Here is a 16451-nt window from a genome sequence, read left to right as displayed (position 1 = left end):
TAAATGCAAAAGTTTATGTTGATATTTTGGACACTTTTCTTATCCCATCAATTGAAAGGATGTTTGGGGATGATGAAATCATTTTTCAAGATGATAATGCATCCTGCCATAGAGCAAAAACTGTGAAAACATTCCTTGAAAAAAGACACATAAGGCCAATGTCATGGCCTGCAAATAGTCCGGATCTCAATCCAATTGAAAATCTTTGGTGGAAGTTGAAGAAAATGGTCCATGACAAGGCTCCAACCTGCAAAGCTGATCTGGCAACAACAATCAGAGAAAGCTGGAGCCAGATTGATGAAGAGTACTGTGTGACACTCATTAAGTCCAGGCCTCAGAGACTGCAAGCTGTTAGAAAAGCCAGAGGTGGTGCAACAAAATACTAGTGATGTGCTGGAGTGGTTTTTGTTGGTTTGTTTTTCATGATTCCATAATTTTTTCATCAGAATTGAGTGATTCCATAATTTTTCCTCTATGCTTGGTTTAAAAAAGTAACCATTACTGACTCCCACATTTTTTGTTCTTGATTTCTTTTAGTGTTTCTTAAAGCCAGAAAGTTGCCATTCAAAATGACTTTAGTTTTGTGCCATGTCTGTGATCGGCTTTTTTTCTACAAAATTAAACAACTGAATGAACATCCTCCGAGGCCGGTGAGTCCATAATTTTTGCCAGGGGTTGTATTATTTCGCACTGTATGGTGAATGGCAGTGTTCTGTGTCTACCATATACAGCAGACATATTATTTAGCATTGTGTGGCAGCAGTATAATGACAGTAAATAGTGTTATTGTGTTTGCACCACATGGAAGTATTTTTCAGCTTTCTATAGAAGTATTTTTATGGTAGTGAGTGGCGGTAATGTGTGTGCCCTACAGGAATTTTATTTGGTATTATATGGCAATGGTCATTGCATAGACATTTGGATAAAAACTGGAAACATTTCATGATTGAGACACCAGTTTCACCTCTTTAAATTGAACGTTATGTCTTTTATTTTTATATACAATTCACCTTTTTTTTTCTCGTCCAGAAATAAAATATCTAAATGCATACAGACTTCAATGTTGTATATGTTTAGCTTTCGACGATACTTAGCAGAATAAATGCTTTATACATACTTATGTCCTCTCGTATTAATGAAGTTTTACAGCTAAGTCGATAAACATGGAAATCCTCAAGTCCTCTCATTGTATTTAACCAATAACAAGCGGAGACATTTACTAGTTATATTAAGAAGCTGCTCAAGGAACACGGGTTAAACTATATACAATACAAACCATTCATACAAATGTCAACTAGGATACGTAAGTATACAATATACCGGAAGAAAGATTTCACCCATTCACAAATTACACAAGTTCGGGTCAACATTTCTCAACTCAACCTCGGAGTGTCAGGTCAACATTACCCAACTCAACCTCGGAGAGTCGGGTCAACATTTCTCAACTCAACCTTAGAGTGTCGGGTCAACATTTCTCAACTGAACCTTGAAGTTTCGGGTCAACATTTCTCAACTTAATCTCGGAGTTTTGGGTCAACATTTCTCAACTGAACCTCGGAGTTTCAGGTCAACATTTCTCAACTGAACCTCGAAGTTTCAGGTCATCATTTCTCAACTGAACCTCGAAGTTTCAGGTCATCATTTCTCAACTGAACCTCGGAGTTTCAGGTCAACATTTCTCAACTGAACCTCGGAGTTTCGGTAAACATTTCTCAACTGAACCTCGGAGTTTCGGGTCAACATTTCTCAACTTAATCTCGGAGTTTAGGGAAGAGGAACCTGACATATTCCGTTGTGACCCAGTAGACCGTGTAAATTGTAAATGGATTTCCATCTTTATTTACCATGGGCTCCAATTGACTCCATTCACCATCATCAATGTGCCTTTTTTTGTGTGTAAGGTTTGTTAGGTCACAAACCTGAAGGATTTATCCTGACGGCACACACCTTATAGATACAAAGTCCTAGATTGGCAAATCTAGAAGAAGCAAAACCTCCTGGGTTAAAGTTGTGGTGAGGGCTCAATTTTTGATACTTATGACTTGGATATGGCTAATTCTTTTTTTTTTTTTTTTTTTTTTTTGGTTCCTTGTAAATTTTTGTGAAACATTATGTATTCGACATTTACGATGCTGTGTGTGCCTTTCTGTGTGTGTTCCCTTTATATCCACAGTGACTTACACCTAGTAAATAGAATATGGAGCGATCGGTCGGGGGAAGGTCAATTGCATCTGATTGATTTCCCATAGAAAAGTTTTTGTTATTGTTTTTTCATCATCGTTTATTATGTAGACACATTCCAGGCAATTGATGGGACTTTCTTGGATACGGTTCCAGCCCAGTCACCTTTTTTTAATTTTTGTTTTACTTAGAGGTAAGTCTTGCATACGTCTTATTGTCAACCAGAAGGGAAGTATGGCGTGTCGCTGTGATAGTTGTAATCGGGACACACCTTTTGTACTAGTTTATAATCTGTACTATAAAATGATATATAAATACAGATCACCTTGAAGGGCTTGGAGCATAACCAAGATACATGACTTTGGGTTTGCTCCTGGTAGCATGTTTTTGAAGGGTCATAGTTGCAAAGAGTGTTCTTGGTAGCCTTGTCAACCTTTTCGTACTCAATCCGGCAATTGAAGGACTTGGAATCTTTCGCATCAATCACCGATTGCTGAGCCAAGTCAAATTCCACGATTTTGGTTGGAGGAACTAAGCTCACGGACACATTTCCTTGACCGGTTGAGTTGTGCCGAAAGTAGACACTGAAGGTTCCATTGCCATGGTCCACAATTTTCCCTGTTATCAATAAATTTAACTTTACAGTTTTGATGTTGGAATGGAAATCCCCCCAGCCAAACATTTTCTTAAACTTTCCCGTCTTAACAATTGGCCGTCTTTTGGATCGGGAACGCGGTCCCTGAAGATCTGTCGAGTTCCTCAGCCATTCCCAAAGTTCTTGTTCCGTGTACGGCTCTGGAGTATCGTATCTCATATCCAAGGATGTTTGGTTTTCTTTACCGCGAAAAGTCTGTGAAAGGAGTCGACTGATAGACAAGTCTTTGTTGCTTTCTGTCCATATATGCTTAAGTGTGGATATGGAGCCTCCTGATTTTAAATGTCCAAGTTTCCCACCACCAGTTATGTTTGCACATATCACCTGAAAAAAAGAAAATGAAAAACAAAAATTAAAAATTAAATATTGGATACAAGGACAATTAACTACTGAGTGAGGACATTTCATACTGATACCTTGATGACTAAGATTTCCACCCATATCTTACCACATGCCCAATAATTGGGGACAAATTTTTAGTTTTTTTTTAAAGAGTAAATCTATTACAAACATGTTAAGGGGTTAATTCTCTTTTCATAGATGGATATTGTCAGATGTCATTACCAGCTTTGGTGCACCAGGTCTGGTGTTAGACCCCAGTCACATTTACTTGGGGGCCATACTGGCCATACAAAACTATCAACATGCCAGACTTAACTGTGAAATGAAATAACTAAAAAAAAATTGCATTCTTCATGTGTCCTCAGCAAAAGAGAAGAGGTGGCACATGCTCTGCTCTCTCTGTTCATTTGCATGGTGGTTTTAACATCACTGTCAAAAATTGCATGAAGGACCATTTACTTCTATGGGCGTTTCAAAAATTGCTGATAAATGTTGCCATCAAAAAAGGTTCCGACGCATGCGCAACATTCTTCATTCACATATATGGGAGACCCGAACATTACTGTTGAAAATTTCCCCCGATACTTGAAATATGGCCATGCATGAAGGACTCTTTCCATTGATTTTTGTCCTTCAAATTTCTGCTAAAAATTGCCATCAGGATAGGCTCCCACGCATGCGCAATACTCTGAATTCATTTGTATGGTAGTTCTGAACATTACTGGTGAAAATTACCAACAGGGAGCAGCAAAGATGGCCATGCATGAAGGACTCTTACCATTGATTTGTGTAGATGTTCTGGAAATTGCTAATAAAATATTGCTGATAAAATCCGCCATTGGGAGAGGCGTGCGCGAATGCACAACACTCTCCATTCATTTGTATGTTAATTCCATCCATTATTGAAGAAAATTGCTCCCGGTTCTAGAAATGTGGCTGCGCATGAAGGACTGTTTCCATTGATTTTCTATAGGCGTTATGCAAATTGATGAAAAAAAATAGCAGTCGGGGGAGGTGCCCTAGCATGCGCCATCTTATTTATTTATATGGAAGTTTACAAAATTGCTGAGCAAACTTGTTAAGCAATTTTCAGAATAATAAAAATTGGGATACATGGGCCACCGCTCCGTTCCCGATGGCAATTTTTATCAGCAATAATGGTACTCATACACAAACAAATGTAGAGAGTCGCGCATGTGCAGGAACCTTTTCGATGTCATTCTCGAGATCCCCGTGGGACCTATATCGATCTGACATTTGTGTCATATCTTGTGAATATGTCATAAATGTGCTCGATGGGAATAACCCTTCTACCCACTTGAAAGTCCCCGAGCCACAAGACCAAAGTGTGCACAGATGGCAGCAGCTCCATGTCTGGTCTTTGTTCTTGTGATAAGCGGGGGTCCAACTTGATGGCCTGTTCTAGCAATGGGCCGCCAATTAGGAATTGTGTACCGCCAAGTAGTTCTACTTTAATGTTACAAGATCATTTCACCGCTATCCCCCCCGTAGGACAGCTGAATCGGCTCCATGGAGAATTCTGACATTCTTCCATAATATGAATGTTTCTTAGATGAACCGCAAATCAAATAATGTAAGAATCTATTATGAGCCTGACAGACCTATATTTTAAGAAACTGCCAGCCGACGTTGAAGAAATTGCTGCGTCTTCAGAGCATTGGGACCACTTTGATGCACTGTGCATAAAAAGAGCTTTACTTCCCAGACTCCTTCTTGGTGTCTTATCCTTTATGAAGGGATTTGCAAAGTAATCTCTTATAATGGGACTTAATGCAATACAAATGTAAGAAAAATCTGGCAGCTCTGAGGGTGGGAATGGTGTGCGGTACAAACGACGGGGAGAAGCGGATATCGAGGACATGAGCAAAATATAGAGCGGACACCAGTAATCACCGCTAATAAGAGCCTTAATTAAGACTGACTCTCATTAGTCTGTATATTCTCAGGAAGTATAAGGGGCTCTAGATGATTTATATGAGGAAGATGCCAGGACTGGACCCACCATCCACACTGGGAACCAAAGAGCGAGTGGAGTCATAAGTGGAAATTACACGAAGGACCTTGAGCTCTAGGGACCAAATGTCTACTTTACTAAATGGCACATGGTAGGAGGGTCCTTTACAAAAATAGGGAAGGAAGGTTATGTCACAAAGTAGTGGAGTGTAATACAGAAAGTAACTCGGGATCAGGACAGGATCAGTAATGTATGTACACAGTGACTACACCAGCAGAATAGTGAGTGCAGCTCTGGGGTATAATACAGGATGTAACTCAGGATCAGTAATGTAATGTATGTACACAGTGACTGCGCCAGCAGAATAGTGAGTGCAGCTCTGGAGTATAATGCAGGATGTAACTCAGGATCAGTAATGTAATGTATGTACACAGTGACTGCACCAGCAGAATAGTGAGTGCAGCTCTGGGGTATAATACAGGAGGTAACTCAGGATCAGTAATGTAATGTATGTACACAGTGACTGCACCAGCAGAATAGTGAGTGCAGCTCCGGGGTATAATACAGGAGGTAACTCAGGATCAGTAATGTAATGTATGTACACAGTGACTGCACCAGCAGAATAGTGAGTGCAGCTCTGGGGTATAATACAGGAGGTAACTCAGGATCAGTAATGTAATGTATGTACACAGTGACTGCACCAGCAGAATAGTGAGTGCAGCTCTGGAGTATAATACAGGAGGTAACTCAGGATCAGTAATGTAATGTATGTACACAGTGACTGCACCAGCAGAATAGTGAGTGTAATTCATGGAGTAACTCCGGATCAATACAAGATACGTAATTACTTTATAATGTTACTTTCAGTTAAATTAAAAGTGTATGCATTCTTACAATTTGTAAATGATAGGTAAATGAGACAGATAGATAGATAGATAGATGGATAAAACTAGTATTTCTTTTTTTTACTTAGGAACAACACGTGAAATTATTGGATACTGCTATCATCTCCACTACCATTTATCAATTTCCTGAGTCAGATGAAAAATGACTTTTCAGAAATGCCACCTCCCTGGCAGTGTGCTCTACCTGAGCACAATTCATCAATGCTTCATTGGAAATAAGAAATCTATTTTCGCCGGCGCTGGATTGATGGCGGAGTCTGGCCCGTCTCATTACACCACTTTACTCTGTATGTTCAGCTATTCTAATAGCTTCAGTCAATTCTCCGGCATCTGATAACTTCTTTCTGGTTGTCCTCGGAGTATCAGTCGGTCTGTGCAGATAACTTGTAGTGTGGAGCGGACATTCAATGCGTCTCCATTCTCCAGGGAGCAATGAGTTAAGTGTATTTAGTAGAGTTGAGCGACTTTTGTTTTTTTAGGGTCGTGTTTCGTTTCGTGAAACCCGACTTTTCCAAAAGTCGGGTCGAGCAAGATCGTCCGATTATAGGGAAAAGTCGGGGTCGTCCCGAAACACGAAACCCAATGTAAGTCAATGGGGAATAAAAGTCGGCAGTGAGAGGAGGACAGGAAACACACCTACAGTGCCCATTTGAATGCCAAAAGCATCAATTCTTCTTACTTAAGCTTGTCAACCTTAATTAACTTCATAATACAAGTTACGCACTGAAGAATGGGGGTTATTTGGCTAAAGTTGTGGGGGGGAGGGCTGGCTCCAGGTTTTCATGTGCCCTGGGCGAAAGAGCGCCCCTTTAACACATACCACAACTCATCATGCTCCGATACGGCAGAGAAATAGCGGTATAGTACAATGAAAAATACTTCACTTTTTACATCTCATGACGAGGCCCATCTATTTCTCCATACAGAATCATTGGTCCCATATAATGTTTGAAACAGTATATGATGCGCTCCACATAATGCTACAGTATATGTTGGTCCCCATGGATGAAGCTCCACTGTCTTATGGGCCCAAATAATGCTCCAAACATAATGGGCCCCATTTCTAATGCTCTAGTGTATAATGGGCCCTGTAAATGCTGCTCCAGTGTCTGATGTCCACCTTTGGAATGTTCCAGTGTATGGTGGGCCCCATCTATCATTCTCCAGAGTATAGTGCTCCCCAAAAATTGCTGTCCCAACATTGAAAACAATCAAATAAGTCTCCTCGCTAGGGAATCCCTGTACTTGTCTGGACTCCTCGTCGTCCCCATCTTCCATCTCACTGCACAGTATTTCAACTTTGAAAGTGCTGTGATCCTGAGCAAGCAGGGGGGGCCCACTCATTGGCGACGGCACTGGCACAGGGCCCCTGATAGTACGGTGGTGTGTCTGATGGCGGGTGGGCCGAACCTGCACTTTCATCTGCAGCTTCCTCTTTGTCACCGTGTAAGATGGAACTGTATATGGGAAGGGTAACCTGAGTTTCATCAGGGTCAGATTCAGGCCGTGTAGCGTGCGAGGGGAATGTAGTGGTCTGGGTCAATGTACCAGCAGATTCATCGAGCAGTGGCTGGGCATCAGTGCACTTGTGTCGCCCCCAGGAGTACGGTCGCCACAGTGGCATTACCTTCTTCCTAGGGAGTGTGATGTCATGCTTGGGAGCAACGAACGATCTCTCTAGCAGGTTAACTGATTGGGCGGCGTTATTCCCACGAGTCATGACCCTCCAAACAGCGTTCATGAAGGCAAAGTGTTTGTTTTACGTGGGCAGTATGGTTGCAAAGCTGAACCTTAAAGGAATGTCCAGAAGGGCACCACCAGGAGTGGAGCCTATGGTTAAATTCGACTCCACCTGGGAAACCTCAACCATGCCAGCTACAGAACAGATGCACACATTGCAAGCTTAATTCCGTTAACGAACGAGACTCCGTCATGCCCCGCGGTCCGAGTCCGGCTTACTAGAGGGACACGTGAGGCTCTGGCACATGAGATTGGCCAATAACTGGTGTGTCATGCCCTTACATGTCCGTGGCTGCATGTGCGCTACACTGAAAAGGCCAGCGTTTGTCGCTTACAGGTGCAGATAACCCGCTGAACAACGTTAGTGATGGGGATCACTGATTACAATTATTACCCGCGAACAATGATTTCCCAGTAAGTGCAGGTCAACCGCAGTTCCGGAATTAGGCCTAACCGTCATTCCTGAAAAAATGAAAAACTTACGTGTGCAAACCACAGGTGCTGTAGCTTGCTTAACAGCTCGCCAGCCGTTCTCACGCCCAGTATGGATTGCACGTGATTGCACAAAGGTGAGAAAGGGTACCGTATCCCCAGATAACATGTATGGATAGCGTACACATTCAAAATATATGTCTATACATCAGGAGGCAGGCTCAGACGGTGTTAGGCCCAGTATGGATTGCACGTGATTGCACAAAGGTTAGAAAGGGTACCGTATCCCCAGATAACATGTATGGATAGCGTACACATTCAAAATATATGTCTATACATCAGGAGGCAGGCTCAAATGGTGTCAGGCACAGTATGGATTTGACGACCCAGACTACACAGCGGAGGAGCAGGGAGAGGTAAAGATTGCAAATGCTGGGGCCCTGCCCAAGCAAGGGGGGCCCACTCGTGGGCGTCGGTACTGGCACTGGGCCCCTCATAGTACGGCGGTGTGTCTGACGGCGGGTGTGCACCACCACCGTCAGAGACACTTGAATGCACTATGAGGGACCCTGTGCCAGTGCCCGCGCCCAAGAGTCGGCCTACCCACCTGTCCAGGGCAACGGCACTCGCATGGTGTCGTGCGCTAGGTGGTGACCTTGGCCATGGGGGGGGAGGCAGCACAGTTAGGGAGTTTTAGAAAGTGGCATATGTTGATGTTGGACATTCAGCTGATGCAAAAGGCGAAATAGGTCAAGTCCCAGGAAGAGGTGGACCAAAGCAAGCCATTTTTCGGTCACCCTATGTGTCATCAGGGGAAGGTGGGACAAAATCCTTGGAAACCCATGCATGGTTCATTTTAATGAAGGTTAGATCATCCACATTTTGGGTTGACAGACGGGTCCTTTTTTCTGTCAGGATTGATCCAGCTGCACTGAAGACTCTTTCCGATAGCACACTTGCAGCTGGGCAAGCGAGCTCCTGTAAGGCATATTGTGCCAATTCAGGCCAGGTGTCCAGTTTAGCGGCCCAATAGTCAAAGGGGAATGACCTGTGTGGGAGAACATCGATATGGGAGGAAAAGTAGTTTGTAACCATAGTTGACAACTGCTGTCTCCTGTCACTTTCCATCGATGCAGTATTACCAGTTGTGTGAGCGGTACTTGAAAAATCAGTCCACAACATTGTCATGAAACCCCTGTTTCCAACGCCACTTCTGTGTGCACCACGAATACCTCTGCCAAGCTGCCCCCGGCCCGTACGGCTCGTGTGAGAACCATCACCGCTGCTGTGTGCTGGGAATGCCTCAAGCAACCGATTTACCAGAGTTGCTTGTTTATTAGCCAATCTTAGGTCAAGGTTCTCCTGTGGCATGATGTTTTGTAATTTGCCTTTATAGCGTGGATCCAGGATGCTGGCCAACCAGTAGTCGTCATCGTTCATCATTTTGGCAATGCGGGGGTCCCTTTTTAGGATCTGCAAGGCATAATCTGACATGTGGGCCAATGTTCCCGGTGTCAGTGATGCACTGCGAGTGCTGGTTGGAGGAGCACTTTCTGGCAAATCCACATCCCTCCAGTCACGCACAAACCCTGTACCAGACCTTGCCACGCCAACATTTTCACTTGCCCCATGAGATGCATCCTCCTCCCCTAAGTAATCATCCCCATCATCCTCCTCCTCCTCTTCTTCCTCCACCTCGTCCAGGAGAGGTCCCTGAGCAGACAATGGCTGAATGTCATCAAGGATTCCCTTCTCCTCTTCCTCCTCATCAACATTGGCTGCAGAAGCCTGCTCCTTAAGGTGCATCAAAGTTTGCATGAGCAGACGCATAAGTGGGATGCTCATGCTTAGGATGGCGTCGTCTGCGCTTACCAGCCGTGTGCATTCCTCAAAACACTGAAGGACTTTACAGAGGTCTTTCAGCTTCGACCACTGCACACCTGTCAACTCCATGTCTGCTCTTAAAGTGCCTGACCGTGTATCCTCCCACAAATGCATTATGGCCTGCCTCTGCTCGCACAGCCGCTCCACCATGTGCAGGGTGGAGTTCCACCTTGTTGCAATGTCGATAATGAGGCGGTGGTTGGGAAGGTGGAGCAATCGCTGCAGCTTCTGCATACGAACGGAGTGTACAGGCGACCGGTGGATGTGCGCGCACAGTCTTCGCACCTTCTAGAGCAGGGCTGTTAACTCCGGATAATATTTGAGGAAGCACTGCACCACCAGGTTCAAGGTGTGAGCCAAGCAAGGTATATGGCTGTCACAAAATTACGGCCGTTATCACTAACTACCTTGCCTGCCTCAAGATGTACACTGCCCAGCCATGACTCAGTTTGTCGCTTCAAGTACTCGGCCAGCACCTCGGCGGTGTGTCTGTCGCCCAAACACATCATCTGCAACACAGCCTGCTGACGCTTTCCACTAGCTGCTCGATAGGGGGACACCTTGTGTGCAACAGTGGCAGCTGCAGATGGAGTGCTCGTACGACTGCGCTCTGTGGACGAGCTTTCGCTTCTGGAGGAGGAGGAGGAGGAGGGTCGAACGCCTACAGCCAACTGTTTCCTATACCGTGGGCTAGGCAGCACTGTCCCACCACCGCTGTCCCCTGTGGACCCTGCATCCACCACATTAACCCAGTGCGCAGTGATGGACACGTAACGGCCCTGGCCATGCCGACTGGACCATGCATCAGTTGTGAGGTGCACTGACTGCTTGAGTGCATGGACAATGTGGTCTTTCACATGATGGTGGAGGGCTGGGATGGCTTTGCGAGAGAAGAAGTGGCGACTGGGTAGGTCATAGCGTGGTACTGCATAGGCCATGAGTTCCCGGAAAGCTGCGCTTTCCACCAACCGAAAGGGCATCATCTCAAACGAGATTAGTTTGGCAATGTGGGCGTTCAAACCCAGTGTACGCGGATGAGAGACTGAGTACTTTCTTGACCTACTCATAGTGTCTGGGAGGGTGAGCTGGACTTGAGAGCTGCATATGGTGGAAGTAGCGGTGGACAGGGCGGACTGAGAGAGGGTTGATGATGGTGATGGAGTTGGTGTTCTTTCTGATGGCCTAGAATCAGTCTTTCGTTGATATAACATTGGGATTCCCTGACTGCTGTGGCCTTGCAACGACACCTCAACATTTGCTGCTGCGCTAACCGGTGGGCTTACAGTGGGGGAAACAATGTAGCGTTGCTGACTACCTTCTTTGTGATCAGTTGCACATGTGGCACTTGAGGTTTGGTGTTGTGTCCACGCTTGCAAGTGCATGGTGGTTAAATGTCTAAGCATGCAACTGGTATTCAAATTTTTCAGATTTTTCCCTCGGCTAAAGGTCTTTGCGCACTTCTTACAGATAACCTTGGCCTGATCATGAGGATTTTGTTCAAAAAAGTGCCACACTGCACTCTTCCTACTTTGGCAGACATTTTGCGGCCTAGCACGCTGTGATGTTTTGACCCTCTGGTCAAGCTGTCCAGCAACTCTTTTGATTTTTGGAACCTGTCTTTGGAGTGCTCCGGGCCTGCCAGATAACAGCTGTTGCGATGTCGATGTCTGCTGTGGATGCTCCTCATCTGAGCTATTGGAAGCAGCACCCTCTTCCCCCAATGGATGCCAATCTGGGTCAACAACTGGGTCATCCATCACCTCCTCTTCTATGTCATGTGCACCTTCCTCTGTGTCACCGTGTATGGTGGTATAGTGTGCGGGAAGGGGCACCTGAGTCTCATCAGGGTCAGAATCTGGCTCTGTACACTGCGAGGACAATGTAGTGCTCTGAGTGAATGTACCAGCAGAATCATCCATCAGCGGCTGTGCATCAGTGCACTCCATGTCAGATTCATCTTGGCCTGGGTAATTCACCATTTGACTTGATAATCCAGGCATGGTATGTGAAAACAGCTCCATGGAGTAATCAGTAGTATGGCCTGCATCATCCTTCAATCTTGGTTGGGGTGAAGGACACAAGGAAAGGTGTGGTTCATGAACATGAGCCTCCAATGACGACTCAGTGCTTTTACTTTTTACAACTTCAGAAGAGGAGGCGATAGAGCTGGAGGCTGAGTCAGCAATGTAAGACAAAACTTTTTCCTGATGCTCTGGCTTTAAAAGCGGTTTGCCAACTCCTAGAAAACTAAGCCTTCGAAGCCTTATGGAGCCAGACGATGACGCAGGCTCAACACCTCCTGCATTTGGTCCTATTTTGCTCTTGCCACTACCATCAGATCCACCACCAACACCATCATTACCAGCTGCCAACCCCCGCCCAATTCCACGGCCTCTTCCACCAGCCTTCCTCATTTTTGGTAGAAATGTAGACAAAATCCAACAAACTATATAGTAATGTAAAACAAGGTACAAGGTGTCTATAGGACAGGGGAGATTTTGAATTTCTGCTCACACTACTGGACACTGGACACTTTTGGATTGTGTGAGGCTCACTGATATCTGAGCGCTATGTCACAGGCTCGATGGCACAGGTGTGACCAAAGTGACTAGAGGATAAGTGAGATTTTGAATTTCTGCAGACACTGGACACTTTTGGATTGTGTGAGGCCCACTGAATATCTGAGCGCTATGTCACAGGCTCGATAGCACAGCTGTGACCAAAGTGACTAGAGGAGAAGTGAGATTTTGAATTTCTGCAGACACTTGTGGACACTGGACACTTTTGGATTGTGTGAGGCCCACTGAATATCTGAGCGCTATTTCACAGGCTCGATGGCACAGCTGTGACCAAAGTGACTAGAGGATAAGTGAGATTTTGAATTTCTGCAGACACTGGACACTTTTGGATTGTGTGAGGCCCACTGAATATCTGAGCGCTATGTCACAGGCTCGATGGCACAGCTGTGACAAAAGTGACTAGAGGATAAGGGAGATTTTGAATTTCTGAAGACACTTGTGGACACTGGACACTTTTGGATTGTGTGAGGCCCACTGAATATCTGAGCACTACGTCACAGGCTCGATGGCACAGCTGTGACAAAAGTGACTAGAGGATAAGGGAGATTTTGAATTTCTGCAGACACTTGTGGACACTGGACACTTTTGGATTGTGTGAGGCCCACTGAATATCTGAGCGCTATGTCACAGGCAGAAATTGGCTAGTGTATCGCAAACTACAAGGTGTATGTAGAATTGGGCAGAATAGGAATCTCCCTAGAGTGCAGGTCTGTAAGAAAGGAACATGTCCTCGACTTATTCTCACAGAGTGACACAGATAGCTTCACTGTGGCTGTGATAACAGCCGTTACACGGTACTGTGTGAAGAGCGTACACCGCTGTATGGTGTGAAAAAATGCACGCTCAGTACCTCAGCAGGACAAAAAAAAAAAAATTGGGATTGCTTTTAAAAAAGCAGTTTGCAGAGCAGTGGGTAAACAGCAATGCAGCTGTCAGGAAGCCTTAGAAGGCAGCCTAACAACCAACACCGCTGATCCACCACAATATAGCCTCCCCTTGCACTGCACACACAGTGACTGGTGTGTTGTACAGGCACAATCGCTAGCAGCAGAAGCAGTTTTTTTGTCTTCTTCCCTGCCTAACGCTCTCCCTACAGAATCAGCAGCAACCTCTCCCTATGCTAAGATCGGCAGAAGTAAGATGGCGGTCGGCGTGCACGCCCTTTTATAACCCCTGTGACGCCCACCAAAGCAAGCCAATCACTTGCATGCCCTTCTGAAAGATGGTGGTGACCCGTGCCTATGTCATCACGTTGCCCACAGTGTCCGTGGATCCTGATTGGCTGAAAAAGAGCGCAAAACAAACTTTTGAAACGCGACTTTGGCGCGTAAGTCGCCGACCTCGTGGCCGACCTCATCCTAGGGTCGGGTTTCGTTTCATGAAACCCGACTTTGCCAAAAGTCGGCGACTTTTGAAATTGACCGACCCGTTTCGCTCAACTCTAGTATTTAGCATTTCTATAAATACTGCTTACGGCATTGTGAAGATATATGAAATTTATAAAAAGCGGCATAGAGCATACCTCTATTTCATGATGTGTGTGTTAATTCCAAAGGGGTGTGTATACTTTTGAAAACTCTTGTGATTTGCCCTAATGACTCTAAGGTCTTGAATTTCTTTCTGTTACCATATTGTGTGTCCATGCCAACAGACTACAAACAAGCCCTATGTGTAGTGTGACCATGAAAGTGGGCACACATTTAGGGGGATGTGAACATATTAAACAGAAGATATTGAATAGGACACAAGCTGGAGTTCTCCACACTTACCGCTATATAGTGTATGTAGCAATGTTTACAAGGGGCCACAGCCGGGGGTGCAGATGTCCGACACCCTCTTATTGCTCCTCCAAGTAGAGGACATCTCTAGTACAGTAATATATCTTACATTTCGCCTTAACGTTCTATGAGCTCAAATTGTTCCTGTCAACCCCTAAATGTCACTCACTATCAATCACTGAGAGCAGCATTTCAGCTACATGTTCATGTGCGGATGTCTGGCCCAAGTGACCACCCATGCAGTGAGCTGTGAAATCACCTACTGTGAATGGTGGATCCAGTGTCATCTACTGTATGTAGAGGTGTTATCAGTCATTGTACAGGAGGAGGAGGAAGTGAGCTGTGACATCACCTATTGTGCATGGTGGATCCAGTTTTACCTACTGTATATAGAGGTGTTATCAGTCATTGTACAGGTGGAGGAGGTGAGCTGTGACATCACCTATTGTGAATGGTGGATCCTGTGTTATCTACTGTATATAGAGGTGATATCAGTCATTGTACAGGAGGGGGAGGTGAGCTGTGACATCACCTATTGTGAATGGTGGATCCTGTGTTATCTACTGTATATAGAGGTGATATCAGTCATTGTACAGGAGGAGGAGGTGAGCTGTGACATCACCTATAGAGAATGGTGAATCCTGTGTTATCTACTGTATATAGAGGTGTTATCAGTCATTGTACAGGAGGAGGTGAGCTGTGACATCACCTATTGTGAATGGTGGATCCTGTGTTAACTACTGTATATAGAGGTGTTATCAGTCACTGTACAGGAGGAGGAGGTGAGCTGTGACATCACCTATAGAGAATGGTGAATCCTGTGTTATCTACTGTATATAGAGATAATAATAATAATAATAATAATAATAATAAATTTTATTTTTATAGCGCCGACATATTCCGCAGCACTTTACATTTCAGAGGGGACTTGTACAGACAATAGACATTACAGCATAACAATAATCACAAAGATCATAACAGATACCAAGAGGAATGATGGCCCTGCTTGCAAGCTTACAGTCTATGAGGAAAAGGGGAGACACGAAAGGTGGGTGGTAACAGTTGCCCTGATTGTATGGACCGGCCATAATGTTAAGTGTGTGACAGTACAGACAGAGGGCTAATGGATGCATAAAGCATGTGGGAACATGATGCGGGGAACCTGGTTATGGTAAAATTTTGGCTGTGCCACACAGGGATAGATTAGGTTAATGTGTTGAGGCGATAGGCCAGTCTGAATAAATGCGTTTTCAGGGCACGCTTAAAATTGTAGGGATTGGGGACTAATCGTACTGGCCTGGGAAGTGCATTCCAAAGAATTGGTGCAGCACGTGTATAGTCTTGGAGACGGGAGTGGGAGGTTCTGATTATTGAGGATGCTAACCTCAGGTCATCAGCAGAACGGAGGGCGCGGGTAGGGTGGTATACTGAAACAAGGGAGGAGATGTAGGGTGGTGCTGAGCCATGGAGGGCTTTGTGGGTGAGGGTAATAAGTTTATACTGAATTCTGGAGTGGATGCGTAACCAGTGTAAGGACTGGCACAAGGTAGAGGCATCGGTGTAACGATGTTATCAGTCATTGTACAGGAGGAGGAGGAGGTGAGCTGTGACATCATCTATTGTGAATTGTGGCTTCTGTGTTATCCATATAAAGGTGCTGCCTTTCATTAAAATCCTGCCTCTGACAATAATGAGACTTTCGAGACATCATCCTTACAGAATGAGAGTTATCAGTCTATTATAAAACTCAGTGGCCAGAGTAAGAACTGCAATATTTCAAAATCTTTTTAAAAATACTAATAGTGATGGGAAATTAAAGAAAAATCTCACAAATGTTCAAAAAAATACATTAAAAAAGCCTAAGTGAAAAAATAATATTTTGTTATGAAGCTTTGAAAGAACATGGTCTTTAATGTGATCTTAGGTGAAAACCCAGCAACAACTCTACGCGTTATTGCCGCTCGAACCCATTTTCCGGAT

At 44.7% G+C, this 16451-nt stretch overlaps 1 protein-coding gene across 2 annotated transcripts in view; it reads right to left on the bottom strand.

Annotated features, from left to right (window-relative positions):
- Positions 1-958: 958 nt before the first annotated feature.
- The window catches only part of NXPH1 (neurexophilin 1), a 450587-nt gene continuing 435094 nt past the window's right edge, over positions 959-16451 (bottom strand). The window contains exons 2-3 of one of the 2 annotated variants that reach the window (XR_012233472.1): positions 1723-3160; positions 959-1689 (exon numbers count right to left, since the gene is read on the bottom strand). Coding sequence is in view for 1 of the 2 variants with exons in the window: in XM_073582101.1 (XP_073438202.1) it covers positions 2399-3160 (762 nt within the window). In the remaining variant the exon portion in view is untranslated. Of the gene's footprint in view, positions 3161-16451 lie in introns of both variants that reach the window. The other variant, XM_073582101.1, reaches the window with a different exon arrangement.

Source organism: Dendrobates tinctorius, unplaced genomic scaffold, assembly GCF_039654945.1.
Source record: "Dendrobates tinctorius isolate UK_male_01 unplaced genomic scaffold, ASM3965494v1 ptg000070l, whole genome shotgun sequence".
Lineage (NCBI taxonomy): Eukaryota > Metazoa > Chordata > Amphibia > Anura > Dendrobatidae > Dendrobates > Dendrobates tinctorius.
The sequence above is the reverse complement of the archived record's forward strand: the minus strand, read 5'-3'. Positions and strand labels throughout refer to the sequence as shown.